This window comes from Lacerta agilis, chromosome 2 (assembly GCF_009819535.1).
Source record: "Lacerta agilis isolate rLacAgi1 chromosome 2, rLacAgi1.pri, whole genome shotgun sequence".
NCBI classification, from domain to species: Eukaryota; Metazoa; Chordata; class Lepidosauria; order Squamata; family Lacertidae; genus Lacerta; species Lacerta agilis.
The window spans coordinates 98,152,926-98,168,047 of record NC_046313.1 but is presented as its reverse complement, the minus strand read 5'-3'; the positions used below and the strand labels follow the sequence as shown (position 1 = coordinate 98,168,047).

Sequence of the window (15,122 nt, the reverse complement as noted above, 5' to 3'; positions counted from 1 at the left end):
TTACTCCTCCTCCTATGGCTAATCCTTTTCCCAGTAGGTGTAAATTGCTTGCTGTCATATACCAACCCCAACTGTACCAGCTATGTATTGCTATGGGTTTGACATTGCAAATGGGGCTGTAATGTTGAAAACCGTGAAAGTGTTTTTCTTGCAGAGTAATAATAATAATAATAATAATAATAATAATAATAATAATAATAATAATAATAATAAAGACCAATGGCATTCACAACAGTGGTCTTGTTCTTATGACCCCGTGCTCAGGTTTAGTGACGTGTTCTCACATCTCCTGTGTTTGAAATGTGTTACAGTCCCCTTAAAAAAAAAAAAACCTGGTAGCTATCAGAGAGTATATGCCTCTTTGTATTCAAGCAGATCAAGTCCTGGGGAGAGCTTAAATATTTTAAAATCATATACACCTCTCAGGAAGGAGAGTTTGATCCTCAAAAATGTCTGCCTGTCTGAAGCTGCAGACACAGAAACACAGCTGGGTATTCAGCCACTCCTATGATGTAATCCTGACAATGTTTCTACTGACACAGATGCAGATCCAAACTGAGGCAATTGTGTCAGCAGTAATAATTGAACTTTTAATTCCAGAAACAGAAGCCTGCCTCCCTTGCACAAGGCTGGACTGGGCCCTCGATGGCCGTTTTATATTTACACAAGGCCTGTCATTTGTGGTGGCATCTCCACACATGCCCAGTTAGTTACAAGTGTTGACCCCTGGCTGCCTAAAGACTGAGGTAGCAGGGCTTGGGGTGGGGAGGGATAAGAGATGGTTTGACAGGAAAAGCAAGAAAAGTATAATGATAGGAAATTCCATCTTGTAGTATGCATTACTGGGTTGTGGGAATGCAGAGCAAGGGTTTTTGTTGTTGTTCAGTCGTTCAGTCGTGTCCGACTCTTAGTGACCCCATGGACCAGAGCACGCCAGGCACGCCTATCCTTCACTGCCTCCCGCAGTTTGAGAGCAAGGGTAGGGGACAGTATTTAGAAGTCTCAATTCTCATTCCAAGGAATAAGCTTGTTTATAGTTCCCCTCTGCCTCAATAAAAGCTATTGAAAAAACATTTTTTATTTATTTTTACTGTAACTCACCCTGGGATCATTGGGCTAGAAACTGAAATGATAAAAACATAAAATTATAGTGTTTAATGTTGTTTGCAGCTTTATCCACTTAAACATTATTATTACTTTTTCCTTCCCCAGCTAATACTACTCGAATTTTTGAAGGGACCAGAATAGTAAAAACAGGAGTGGTAAGTGACTTGAGTTATGAAATTGAATAGAAAAGCATTTAAAAAAAATACTTCAATGTTCTCTCCAGCAGGTGGCAGCGTTATATAGTAAATGTCCTGATTTAAAGTACTGATTTAAACGCTGTGATTTAAATTCAAAGGATCCAAGGATTTTGATGCAGAGTTCTTTTTTTTTTTTGTTTTTCATCATTGGTTATAACTCAGTATTACTTATGATCCTAGGACTATACAGATATGTTTGAATGTGTTAAATTAAAGCAAGTTAGTTAAACTGGATTTTTTTTGGGGGGGGTGTGTTTTTACACTGAATAATACACCAAAGAGCATTGTAATTAATTGAGGGGAACCTGCTGATGTGAATCAAAAGAGTGAGAACATAGTATCACCATTTTATTTTGGGTTTTGTTTGGTCCTATTTGGAACTGGCTTTTGATAGCAGCCACACAGTCAGCAGTAAAAAGTAAACAATTCTAAACATCAATGATATGTGCTAGAATGATGTTCAAAATTCCTTCTTCTATTGCAAGCATAAGATTGATGAAAACTGGGTGAAGCTTTATAATAGGATAAAACTATCAGGGAAGTGAAACTTGTAGGTCTAATCTAATTGATATTAGATTATTATTTTTTAATCCACAAACTCTTCCCATACCTTTTTCCTTTTCTGCTTCATCTGTTAGACTGTATTCCATTATTTAAAACTGAGCAGTGGGTTGGCAGAAAGGTCATATCCTTTTTTATTATTTAAAAGAAGTAGGTAAGGATGTGCCACCAAGCTAAACATAATAACATTTTACTGTGTGCTAAACAAAATGAAAATTAAATCTCAAACAAAATTATAGTGGGGCAGCAAAATATAGCAAATGCACTACACAGCCCTATGTTTTACTTATTATTTTATATTGTTTGGAGCTGAGTAAAAACGTCTTGACAAAATGGAATTCAAGTGGAAATTCCCCAGAGATGCAGAAAAACAATATAGCATTATTTAAAAGTTTTTAATGCAAGCCACCTAGAATTATTTTTCAAAATCCTATTTTTTTTCAGTGGGGGAGATTTAAGCCTCTGTTGCTTTAACTCACCTACTGAAAGCAATTGGATTTAGAATAGTTTAACTCTTGAGTAGATCAGTGTTTTTCAACCACTGTTCTGCGGCACACTAGTGTGCCGCGAGATGTTGCCTGGTGTGCCGCGGGAAAAATTGAAAAATTACTTTATATATAGTCAATATAGGCACAGAGTTAATTTTTTAACTCTGTGCCTATATTGGTGGTGTGCCTCGTGATTTTTTTCATGAAACAAGTGTGCCTTTGCCCAAAAAAGGTTGAAAAACACTGGAGTAGATCATACCTGCATGCGGGGGTGGGGGTGGGAGGGTAATAAACCCAAATGCCACAGCCTGTGAAATTCGTTGCTATGCCTTCCTTCATCTTAAAGGAGGAAACTGTGACTCTGGCTCTGATTTGAGCTGGGCCTCAGTCGTAACATAGTTTGTCTTCAGCCTTCTGTTTTCTTTGTCTTGTGAATCTCTGTGTTGTTTTGCCGGCTAGCTTTAACCACAATTGTTTAAATATACTTGTCTTATTTAAACAGAATAATGGGCAGCATGGAGTGTTTGGAAAGAAAAGGAAATCAAAAGGAAAAAAGAGCCGAGGTAGCATGTCAGGTACCTCTACTGATGCTCTCTCTGCTGTGTTTTCTTCTCTTGTTCCCCCTGGTGATTTCTTCAAGCCTACAGCTTCTCCTGCACCATCAGCCGACATGGCTCCCATCAGTTCTGGATCTTCTACTTGGACTTCCTCAGGCCTCCCCTTTTCCTTTGTATCCATGGCAACTGGAATGGGGCCTTCCTCCAGTGGGAGCCAGGCAACGGTGGCCTCTGTGGTCACCAGCACTTTGCTTGCAGGCCTCGGGTTTAGCAGTAGTGGCATTTCCTCTTTTCCTAGTACCGTTTGGCCAACTCGCCTCCCGACATCTGCGTCGACCAATAAACAGTCGGCGAGGCCCGTCCTTGCTACCACTGAGGCTTTATCTTCTTCTCCAGCCCCGGAAAGCGATTCCGCCCTCACAAAAGACAGTGAAGGCGCAGAGGATGGGGAAAAGGATGAGAAAAGCGAGAGCGAGGATGGGGAGAGAGAGCATGAAGAAGAGAGAGAAAAGGATTCGGAAAAAAGAGAGAAAAATGCTACGACTGAGGCTGCCGAGGTACAGGATAACACTGAAGCTACAGGCACCACTCTTGCTCCCAACAGGACTACGGAGGGAGGGAATAAAACCATACCTGATCAAGGGCAAAGCCAAAACATTTTCCCAACAGGTAGGAGTCCCGGACAAGAAGGAGATACGGAAACAGACTCTCAATACGAAACAGTCCCTTCCACCCAAGTGCCACCAGCATACACAAATGAACAATACACTCGAGAAATTCCAAGAAGACCAGAGACAGCATCAACCACACCCTTACCAAAAGACAACAGATTTATTACAATTAATCCAGGTGAGTTAACTGTGCAGGTACCAGGGAGGGGAAAGTGTGGGGTCAGGGGACTGGGAGTGTGTCAAAAATTGTTCATCAAAACAAAATGTCACTGATGCTTTTCGGCTGCTTTTGAAGTGTTGTAGCACCAACATTTGGGCTCATGCTTTCAGGAAACCTCATTACACGTTCTAGCAAACCCTTTTGTAATTACTGTGCTCATGATTGTTTCGTGCATTAAATTTTTCAGTATGGAACCTAACATCCAGATCTGTGGCAGTGAAAGGAAGGATAGATGTCATAAACCCTGAATGGAAATAAATAGTTTTTTGTGTAGGAGTGTCTGTGTCTTGTGACAATTATCCACACCTTCCTAAGAAGATTCATCTTGCTTGCATTGGAAGCATCACCCCCAAATGTTGCTAGAGAATGGAATAACTGCAATAGGTGTAGGCATACTTTGAACCACATTCAACTCGTATTAAGTAGCCTTGGTTGATCACACACCCACACACCTCCCAAGCTTCTTTTCATTTGTGGGTCTTTTATAGAAGCCTGGGTTCATGACTTCACACATCACCCCCATTGCCATGTCCACTTTAATCAGTGTTTGGGTTACTCTAGACAGTTTCCATTTGGCAAACAGGACAAGCAGTCCTCTAGTGCTATTGTACCTGGTTTCAGAACTCAAAATTCACTCAGTATATGGGCAGATCTACTATGTAAGAAGCTGGGGGTGACATCTTCCTCCTGTTGGCTAATTTTAAACTCGGTATCCTGTTTCTCAATTTACTTGCATGCCTGAATTTCTCTCTGTGTAGGTGTGAGTTTGGGTGTGCACCAGTGTTCTGTTTATTGAGCTCAGAGGCTGGTAGATTTCTTCAATTTCTCCCACCAATCTGCTTAATGTAAATTACTGCACTTTTTCTCTCCTGTTTTCTTCCAGCCTCTTTTGTCCTTTGCCTCTTTTGCTGTTGTTTTTAGTCACGGGCAATATCGTTAAATAAAATCATATTAAACAATAGTGGGGCGGGAAGGCACAGAAGCTAATAAAAGAGTAAAAGCCATCCTTTAAAAAGTGGAAGTGCAATCCAAGTCAGTTTGGGGAAAACTCAAGAACATAATTTCTGCCATGTGTATTGCATGTAAAACAAAGGGATATTGGGTGCAAGGGGGCAAATTTTTTTTTTAAAAAAAAACCCTACAATTTTGTTTCTCAAATACATTGTATAGAGGAGGCCTGCCGAAGGAACAGTAGGGCCACTGGACCACCACTGTGTAAGAGGAGCACTCAAGGATGACAGGATAAATGAGTTCTTTGCATCTGCCTCCACAAAGAGGGTATAGGAAAGAGGCCACACTCCAACAATTCTTCTTGGATGGTGAATTGGAAGAAAAAGTTGCACAGAAGAGATTTTGGAGCAAATTCATTGGTTTTGGGAGGGGTGATTCAACCAGATAAGATGGCATTTGCCCAGGAGTTCTAAAAGAGCTCACATTCAAAAATGAAATACTGACTTGGGCGCCCAGCCTCCTTTTTTTGACATTATTCTCTGTAGAGGATTTGAAAAGGACTAATGAAGGGCCAGTCTTGCAGACATGCACACAAACACACCTCCACATATGATCCTGGAAGCTACATCGTTAGCTAAATGTGAATTGAATTATTGGTCTATTAGTAATGTTTTCAAAAACGTTTAAAATGGATTGTTTAAATACTTGGTTGTTAGAGAAGAAGTAATAATCATCCAATGTTTTCCCAGCACTGGGAGGAACTCAGTCCCATTTGATTGAATACCTGAGAATCGATGGGGAAACGCCAGAGTCCCCCAAAATGGGAGAGGATCAAATATAATGCCAGATTTTACCACCTACCATGGACTTATAACTTAGTCCTGTTTGGAAGTTGGCAGTAGGAGTATATTGAATAAAAATTGCATCCATTGAAGAAATGAATGGAAGGAATTGTTCAGAAGTGGCTGATCCATTCCCCATCTGGGGAGACCTAATCCATCCCCTAAGCAATCCCCACCACCAAATGATGCCATTCTTTTTATTGGTTGCAAAAAGAAAATAAAGGAGACAATCAGTCCACCACCCCTGATGAAAATATAAATGTCCCCTTCCCTAGTCATAAAGTCAATCATTGGATGAATGGTGATGGTATGATGACACTCAGCTGATCTGCACATCTCAACTGAGATTGGGGAGTTTTGTGGTTATGTCCTCTGTGTGTGAGTGCATGTTTGTGCATGCAAAAAAATGCATGCGACAGTGTGGGGTGGTCAAACTCATCACTGACACATGCCCACCAGAGGGTTGGCTGGGAGTGAATATAGCCCATCAACCCAAAAAAGTTAGCTGCCTCCAGAACAATTGCAGTTTCCTATAGACCCGCAGAGGGGAGACCAGCTTTCCCTGGATAAAGTGACAGTGATGTTATCTATTTTTTCCTTCCTCTTCTCTACTCATCCAATAGAAAAGTCGGGAGCTACTTTTTGACAGCTTAGGTTTGTTGATTTACTTGCAAGTTTGTTTCTAAATATTTTCCAACATTCAAGGCATTGTACAATATTTAAAAACAGCTCAGTGAGAAGTGGCAAGCGATAATGATACAAACACCCCCGAAGAACTTAACCAAGTCAACAATGCACCTCCCACAAAGACAAAATCTTACACATTAGATCAGAGTAGGAGAATCTTACCTGTGGCCCCTCAGATGTTGCTGGACTTCGACTTCCATCAGCCTTAGCAAGCATGGCCAGAAGTCAGGGATGCTGGGAGTTGTAGTCCTGCAAAATCTGGAGGGCCACATAGGAGCCCCAAATCTCAACCCTATATAATGCCTTTCTCCCTCTTCTTTATCTCTTTGTCCTTCAAACCCTAAACAGCAACAATAAAATTTTGATTGTTTATATGCCACCCATCTGCCAGGAGTTTTGAACAGGGGCTTGGGATACAAGGGAACACTTTGTGCTACTTTCTCAGCTCACTTCTTTGCTTTCACATACCATCTTGTCTAACTTGAATTATGTCTATTCTGTACCTACATCTGTTCTGCGTACTGTGTTACTTTCTTTCTTTCCTGCTAAATAAATGTTTAGCAATTGTCATACTAATTCTGTGTCTTGTGTTTATTGGTTACAAATCTATCTTCTAAGCATTTAGGGTCTAGTGACTTCCGTGTCAGTGTATCTGAAGAACTAGGTTTGGTCTTAGTTGGTCTCTAAAGTGCTACTGGACTATTTTTCAATTTTTTATTCCAAGCATTCAGTTTTTCAGGCTGGTGATAACATTGGTGTTCCAGTAGCTGCTTGGAGCTTTCTCACACAATAAGACCACCATAAACGTCTGTGCAGTTGAACCTCTGCTCACTGCCGATAGGAACGATTGGCGGTGGCATGGAAAGAAACCCCATGGTGGGGGCTGACCACATGGAGTGATGAGCTGGTGGCTAGGAAATGGCTCACTGTATGGAGCAGCAACCATCTGGAGGCCATTTTAAGAGGGGTTTTTTTTTTTTTGCTTTGCGTAGCCCATTGCCAGTAACCCCCATTTGCATGTATAATCTAAACTATGGATTAGTGGACATAAGCAAATGTGCAGGTTCCCAGAGGGAAGAGCACAGCCACTTTGTTCCTTCTCTGATTCTGCTGCTGTGAACTGAGCCATAGTTCGGCCTTGTGTTACATCATGGTTTCTTTCACTCCAGGCAAACCATAAACTGTAGCCAAGATTTGTTCTATGGCTCATGGGTTTGTCTGGAGAAATAAACCAGGAGTCCAGGGGGAAAGGAGCAAAGCAGCTGCGATTGTCAAAACCAAGAGGATCCCCATGTTTGATTTCCAGGTGTTCATCAGGAATCTAGCCAGATTTTCCCCTCCCAATACTTTGCAGGGATTGAACCATGGGTCTGCAAACTAAGGTCCGTGGGCTGGATCAGGCCCAATTGCCTTCTGGATCTGGCCCATGGACGGTCCAGGAATCACCACGTGGATTTCCAGCACATGCATTCTTTCCCTCTCCCTCCCTCTCCCTCCCACGGCGGCAGCACCTCCTCCCTCCCTCCTCCTGGCTTCTCCCTGCCCTGCCTAGAGGAGGAAGGGGGTGAGCTTTGTTGGTGCCAGCAGCAGCAGCTCTTGAGCGGCCGTCATTTAAAGCCGCCCCTCTCCTGGGCCTTTTTGCGCGCTGCTCATCATCTCACCGCTGCCAGCCCCTTCCGCTCGCAAGACACAGGTAAGCAGCCACCGGGGCTCATGGTGCTCTTGCGTCATTTTTTTTTCTTTTTTCAAAATATAGTCCGGCCCCCCACAACGTCTGAGGGACAGTGGACTGGCCCACTGCTTAAGATGTTTGCTGACCCCTGGATTAAACCAATAGGTGACTGGACATTGCCTCATTGGAATACTGCACCTCCCTCCCTTTCTCCCCTATTTACCCTGATATGCTTTGATCTTCTCCCTTCAATAGGCATGGTCACCAAGACGATCCTTTGTGTGTTGGGGCTCATTTAGCCTCTGTACGCCTAGGCCTTCAGTGTTACTGTCTGAATTTCAGTCGTACAGAATTTTTTATTTTTTATTTTTTTAAAACAAGCTTGAGGTTGTGCAAAAGCCTTTGGGAAAAACCTCATTAGGATAATTAAGCATCTGTGTGGGTTCCCTCTCCCCCCATTCTCCATATGTGGCAAGAATTATTAAGTTATAATTTCTTGTGATTCGTGAATGTTTTACACTGCCGCGTGTAGGAGCCTGCAATCACTAAGACAGTTTGCATGCAGATAAACAAAAGAAAATCAGACCAGATTTTGCTGGCAGACTGTGTATACACAATATGACACTGTAGAAAAGTGTTGCCAGTCTCAACAGAAAAAAGGACATACTAAGGTGTAGAGGGAGGCGAGAGAAATACCTGCAACTAAATGGAAAGTAGCGTATGCTGCTGTTGCCTCTCACGTTACAGCGAGTAAAATGCTTTAGCTAATCAGTTACGGGTGTTTTAAGCTGTCCAGTGTCCGCTATTTATACTTGAATGGCTTGTACTGTGCTGGAAACAGTGTGCATTGATCCATCTGCACACAGGGTTTCATGCTCTCATAGGCTCATGAGTGTCCTTCAGTTGCATGAACTGCTGTTCATTGCATAGTGGGATTCTGGTAAATACTGTGTTCTGTGGTGTCTGCATGTATGTTCCTAGAAGAATGAGACATGAAATGCCAAAAAAAGGATGGGAGAGAATTTTCATTCTGTTACAAAGAAAGGTGGCTTCATAACATGTATCATCTGTTATGTTACCTTGTTACCTGTGGAGAATGACCCAAGTGTACATTGTCAAGGGCCCATTAGGATGGGCAGACAAGTAGAAGTTAATATGCTTATCCGGTGCCTTCCCCCCCCCCCTGGGATCCCTGTAATACTTTGCCAAAGCACCCTTAACAGTTTCATATATTTCTCCTGGCCCAGATTCTGAAATGGATAAAAACTGCTGAATGAGGCTTTCCTCGGGAAAGCAATTGTCATGGAATAAGCTACACATTTCAGTTTGTGGAGAAATGGCTTTTAAAGTGCCGGTGATCGTGTTAGGTAGGACTCCCTGAAGCAGATACGCTATAATAATTTTTATTCCTTCCTACTGGGATGCATTCCAAGCCAGTAAAAGGCAAACTGAATTAATTCAGCGGTGACATATGCCACAGGAAAGTGTTTGCATTTCTTAGCAAAACTGGAGTTTCCTCACCCCTTTTTTTAAAAAAAAAATGGGCAAAGTTACAAAAAGGATACATTATATTTGTCTATCGCTGCTGAGCTGCCTTTGTTTAAAACGGAAAGCTGAAAATGCTGGGTGGCGGTTGTTGTTTTTGTTGTTGGGATGCAGGGAACCAGAACCGTCTGTGTCATTCTGTTTAACGTACATTTTCCTTCAGTATTACTCAGCAGGCCACATTTTTATAGGCTTCTCAGTGCTGGACCCCTGCTGGTAGCCCAGATGTACTGCGGACTGCTTGCATTGAGCACCACCAGTTACTTTTGCTGGTACTTTTGTGTACTCCCTTTATATTTGCTGTAAAATACTTTTAAGATTTGTTTTTAAAAAGCAAATTTTCAAATGTGGCTTTTTTATTAATTTTTTATTCAGTTTTCTTATCATTGCATACATCTCAATATCAGTAACATTTATATTACATCACCTCTTCCACCCCGCCCCCCCATTTGTTTCCCTATTGTTACATACTGCTGTTTCTTTAAAAATCTACTGTATCATTCCTTTATCATTTTGTTTCTTTGTTGTGAAGATGTGAGTGTCTGTTTAAATCGTGCCATCAAGTCAATAGTCTTCCTTTGTTTCTGCAAATATATTATAAATGGTTCCAACTCTTTTTCAAAGTCACTGCTGTCTTTTTCTCGAAGTCTGTTTGTCATTTTTGCCAGTTCTGCATAGTTCATCAATTTCTCCTCCCATTTTTCTTTAGTTGGTATTTCAAATGTGGCTTTCTATTCAAATGTACTATCATGCTTCCACCTCTCCTGGTGCTCTGGGACAGCTCTCTCTCTTTCTCCCTTTCCTCTTTTTGTAGATCCAAATTGTTGATTAAAATGGAATATTCCTTCCAAATTAATTATGTATAATAATCAATATGTCAGTAGTACTAGATACTAAAGTCTTAAGCTGGACACCTTTTCCTCTGTTGCCGCTGGCTGCTGCTGTCACATAAGAAGAGATCAGACCAAAAGGCAGGCTCATCCGGCACATAATCCATGCATACAATGCAGGACACCTAATTAGGACTTGGTGTTGGACTTGGAACTGAAATTTGCTGGTTTCTATGCCTGCTCATCCATGAACTTTCTAGGTAATCATGATCACACCACTGTATGTATCCCAGTGTCTGTTGCCCATATTGCAAGAATTATTCCTGCTTTCATGTTCCAGTAATTACGCCCAATCGCATAAGACAAATGCACTAAACATCTGTAAAGCATTCTAGAAGTGCTGTGTAAATGTTTAAAGAGACGTGGGTTTGCCAGTATTGCCGTTTGCAGTTTAATCTTGTGAAGTGCTCCAAGTGGTCCTGCTGTACAGTGTTCTAGAAATCTAACACACACAAAATAAGAATGTCCTGTATGCAGGTTTCCATCTCATTGTCCAGGAGCCCAAGATGCTAAGTGGTGCCACAAACTTGAGAGTGATCACTTTTGCTACTTATGGTGGCTTGTTTGTGGTCCTTTTGATGCATTTGCTTATTCTGATTGTGTCCATTCAATAGATCTTGAGGGATGTCTTGATATTGGCTGTTTGGACATAATACTGGCCATAACCAAATTAGCTTCTGCACATCCCCGCTTCACTTCTCCCTTCCAGCAGTAGGGAGACAAGTCATTGAGTGTTGGCTTAGTGTTGTGTCCAAACCAAGGCTCACATTATTGACCCTTGGGTCCCTTCCAATTCTATGATTCTACAAGGTTTTCTCTCCTCCCAAACAAACTACAGTCGGGAATCCAAGAACAAATTTTGCCTTCCCGGTCAGGATTTGTTTAGGAAACTGGTCTAGCTAACTGACTTAACTATGTTTTATGGCCAGTGTTAAGTGCCACTGTGCCATGCTGGTTGGGACTGATGGAGGTTATAGTCCAACAGCATATGGAGAGCCACAGGGTCACCATCTCAGTATTAGAGCATCACACTTAAAGACTTTCTGTATGTATTAACAGAGGACCGGCTCAGTAATCTAGATTCTGTAACATTGCAAGAGACCCTAACTCTGTGAACATAAAATAGAATAAAAAACTTTATGCTTTGCTGAAGACTAATGAAAGTTCATTCACACCATAGATTTGCATAATGGTGTTATGATATCAGAAATTTAATTTTCAATTCCTTTCTTAATGATCCCTAGCATAGAAATTGGCTTTTTTGCAGCTGCCACATACTGATCAACATCTTCATCAAGCTATTCACTACAACTCCAAGGTCTTGTTCCTGGTCAGTCACTGCTGGTTCAGACCCCATGAGCATATATGTGTAATTAAGATGTTTTGCCCCATTAAGATGTTTTGTACACTTGTTTACATTGAATTGTGTTTGCTATTTTACCACCCATTCACTCAGTTCTAGAGAGATCCTTCTGGAGTTGTTTTTTTTTTGTTTAAACTACACTGAACAATTTTGTATCTACAAACTTGACTTCCTCACTGCTTACCCCAAGCTCTAGATAGTTTATAGAACAAGCACAGGTCCCAATACTGATCCTTGAGGGACCTCACTTTCTTCATCCCTCCATTGAGAGAACTGTCTGTTTTTTCATCCTGTCTGCTTTCTGTTACTTAACCAGTTCTTGTTCTGTAACTGCTAAACTTACTCAGCAATCTTGGGTGAGATACTTCATTGAAAACTTTTTGAAAGTCCAAGTACACGATGTCAACTATATCGCCTCTATCTCCATGCTCTCAAAGATCTCTAATGGGTTAGTGAGACAGGACTTACTTTTGCAGAACCTATGTTGGTTTTGATAACATAATTCAAACTGTGAACAGAGATACAAAATATGAACATTGGTAAAATCTTTGCTTTAAGCCATGTAGAAACCTGAGTTGAACTGTGACGTATAGGAGAAAATATATGAGGACCCTATTAGTTCATTCATTTAAATATATGCAACTGTTTCCCCATTGTTAGCCTTGTTTAAAGATTTTAGAAATAGTCGACATTGATCTCTGTACTCTCCACATTGTCTTCCATGAAGTTACCCCAAATGTCTTGCTTTGAGGAATATATGAACTCAGGTTTGTATCTTTCTACAATAATCTATTGTGAGGATCCAGCAATTTACATCTTCAGAGACATTTCAAACTTCACAGTGAGAAACACTGCAGTGAATACATTACAATGTTGAAAAGTTTGGAGGGGGTGGAGGATGAAAACAGTCATGGGCAAAAACTGGGAAAATTGAAACAAAATTCATGCACCCAATGCCTATGACCATTTGAAGTTGGAACCTAAAGAATGTTTCATGATAGCAAAACATCCCTATGTAACGCAACCGAGGTTTTGTGTTTCCAGTGTAATTCCTTGCTTCATAAAACACTCGTCTTTGTTTTGAAGTCTGGTCTTCACTCATGTGGAAAGAAGTACCATTTTCACTTTGGGCCATTTTATACATTACATTCCCAGGTGTACACAAGAAATGTATTGCATGCACACCAAAAAAGGAAATTGAAAGCAACAAAGATATGTTCACTGTAAGAAGTACCATACCGGGATACCTGTCAGGGAGCCGCAATTGGCTGTAGCTCCTTGCCAAGTGTACGCTTGATGGCAAACTCAGGTTTGCCTCTGTGTAATGTGCAAAATGGCCTGCTGTTCAAATTATTTTGTAGCCGTTCAGTTTCTTCTTGCAATTACTGATTTTGTTGTTATTTGCCATGCAGCAGACAAGAATATTTCCAGTATGGCAACCAGACCTGCTACTGGCAAAATGGAATGGATCATTCCCCTCATTGTAGTCTCAGCCTTGACGTTTGTGTGCCTCATACTCCTTATTGCTGTTCTTGTCTACTGGAGGTGAGCCTTTTTAAAGCATCTTTAAACTCAGTGATTGTATGCACTTTTGTGACTGCATTGTGATTTCTCTGCATTCATTTAGCTGTGGTTCTTGCATTGCAGGGGATTGGCCTCGGTGACTCTTTGGATTCCTTCCAGTTCTATGATTCTGTTATTTTTATTATTTTCATCAAGCTAATCCGATGACAAATACACTAAATACACCTTTGACAATTGGTATTTGTTTCCAGATTTGTGCCATGTAAATAAGCTATGGGAAGGGCACATGTACAGTATGCTGAAAGATCTGGCTCAATCTCCACTTAAATAATCTCAGGTAAAGGGAACGAGGAAGACCTCTCCTGAAACCTTGGATTGGGGTAGCGAAAATGGTGACACCTGGGTCTTGTCGGACTTCAGCTCCCTTCAGACCCAGGGAGCATGGCCAGTAGTCATGCATGATGGGATTTATATTCCTGCAAGATCTGGAGGATCACACATTGGCTGCCCTTGGCTTATCCCAGAACAGATTTATTTGTTCTGTGATTGACGAACTCAGTATATTGTCTGACTAAGTGCAAGACAGTTTCATATATTTAGGCAAATTTGCTGTGAACTGGCGTCAGATATTTCTTGCACTGTGGTCCATGCACATCTTAAAATAGCAAATATGGGTTCAAGTTGGCTTGTTCTAATAAACCGTAGTGAATATTGTCCAGGTTTTGACATCACAAGAAGCTGCTTGTGTTTACTTAGATGTAAGTCCCATATGAGGAGGTTTTTCAGTGATGTGTGGTCAGTGCCTAGCAACAGATACTACTGCTACGACAACAACAATCCAGGAAGAAATATACTGGTGATAAATGAGTGCGTTAGAAATACTATGGCAAATCAAGTGAAATATGGGAAAATACAATAATAAAAGATACAGTGGTATAAAAATCAGATCTACTTTGCTTTCAAAAATATTCCAAGAGAACCAAGGGTTGTATCCAACACTAGTCATCCACAAGGTAGATTCATTGTAATACACATGAGTAAATTAGGTTCATTTATTTCACTGGGTCTACACTGAATAGGACTTAGTTGGCTGCTATCCTTGAATCCCTGTATCGTGATATTGATTTATGTGTTTTCTCCCCTCTTGCAGCCAAGTATATTCTGTTAATTTCCACCATATTCCATGTTGTAGCTAGCCATTGTTTTAGCCAATTCACGTTCCAGCTTCAGCAGTTACCAGCAGTAGGAAGTTTGGTCTTTGTCAAAAGGTTCCAAACTAACTCATAATGCTTTGCATGAACCGTTTCTTCCAAATAACCCTTCAATTCAAACAAAGGGCTTATGGAGACTGTATATTCAATCATTAAACCAACGGCATAGAAATCATTTTCCACAACAAGACCACCACCCAACGGGACCACCAGATGTGCCGAAATTCAGACATGGCCCCAAAACTTTAAATTGCCTTTGGAATGAAATACTCAACTTTTCAAGTTTTTTGTGCACAAGAAAGCAGTCTTCCACATACAAGCCTTGCGCAGTCCTCAGTACAAACCAGTGTTGATTTTTAATGTTGGTGGCAATAAGGCAAAATAACAAGAGTCCAAACTCAGCCTTTGGCTTGGGAGCATTGAGCCTGGAAACGGGGAATAGATAGAGGCAAAGTTTGGTTTTTATTTTCCTTTGCTGACTGAGTCATTGCTCCCTCTGGCTGTTACTAGGGTGATGTCAACATGGCCTTCTCACACCTCCTTGAGCCGCACGGTGGGTCAACATGACATGTAGCCCAGAGCTTGAAAATGTAACAGTGTGTCTTTGTGTTCTAAGCACTGTGCTTTTAATTTCTA

The 15,122-nt window shown here is 41.1% G+C and overlaps 1 protein-coding gene across 4 annotated transcripts in view; it reads left to right on the top strand.

Moving 5' to 3' along the window:
* The window catches only part of PTPRG (protein tyrosine phosphatase receptor type G), a 565,261-nt gene that overhangs the window by 472,994 nt on the left and 77,145 nt on the right, over positions 1–15,122 (top strand). For 2 of the 4 annotated variants that reach the window (XM_033141322.1, XM_033141319.1), the window contains 3 exons: positions 1,213–1,262; positions 2,856–3,759; positions 13,164–13,296. In XM_033141322.1, coding sequence (XP_032997213.1) covers positions 1,213–1,262; positions 2,856–3,759; positions 13,164–13,296 — 1,087 coding nt within the window. The remainder of the gene's footprint in view (positions 1–1,212; positions 1,263–2,855; positions 3,760–13,163; positions 13,297–15,122) is intronic. The other 2 variants (XM_033141320.1, XM_033141323.1) reach the window with 2 other exon arrangements.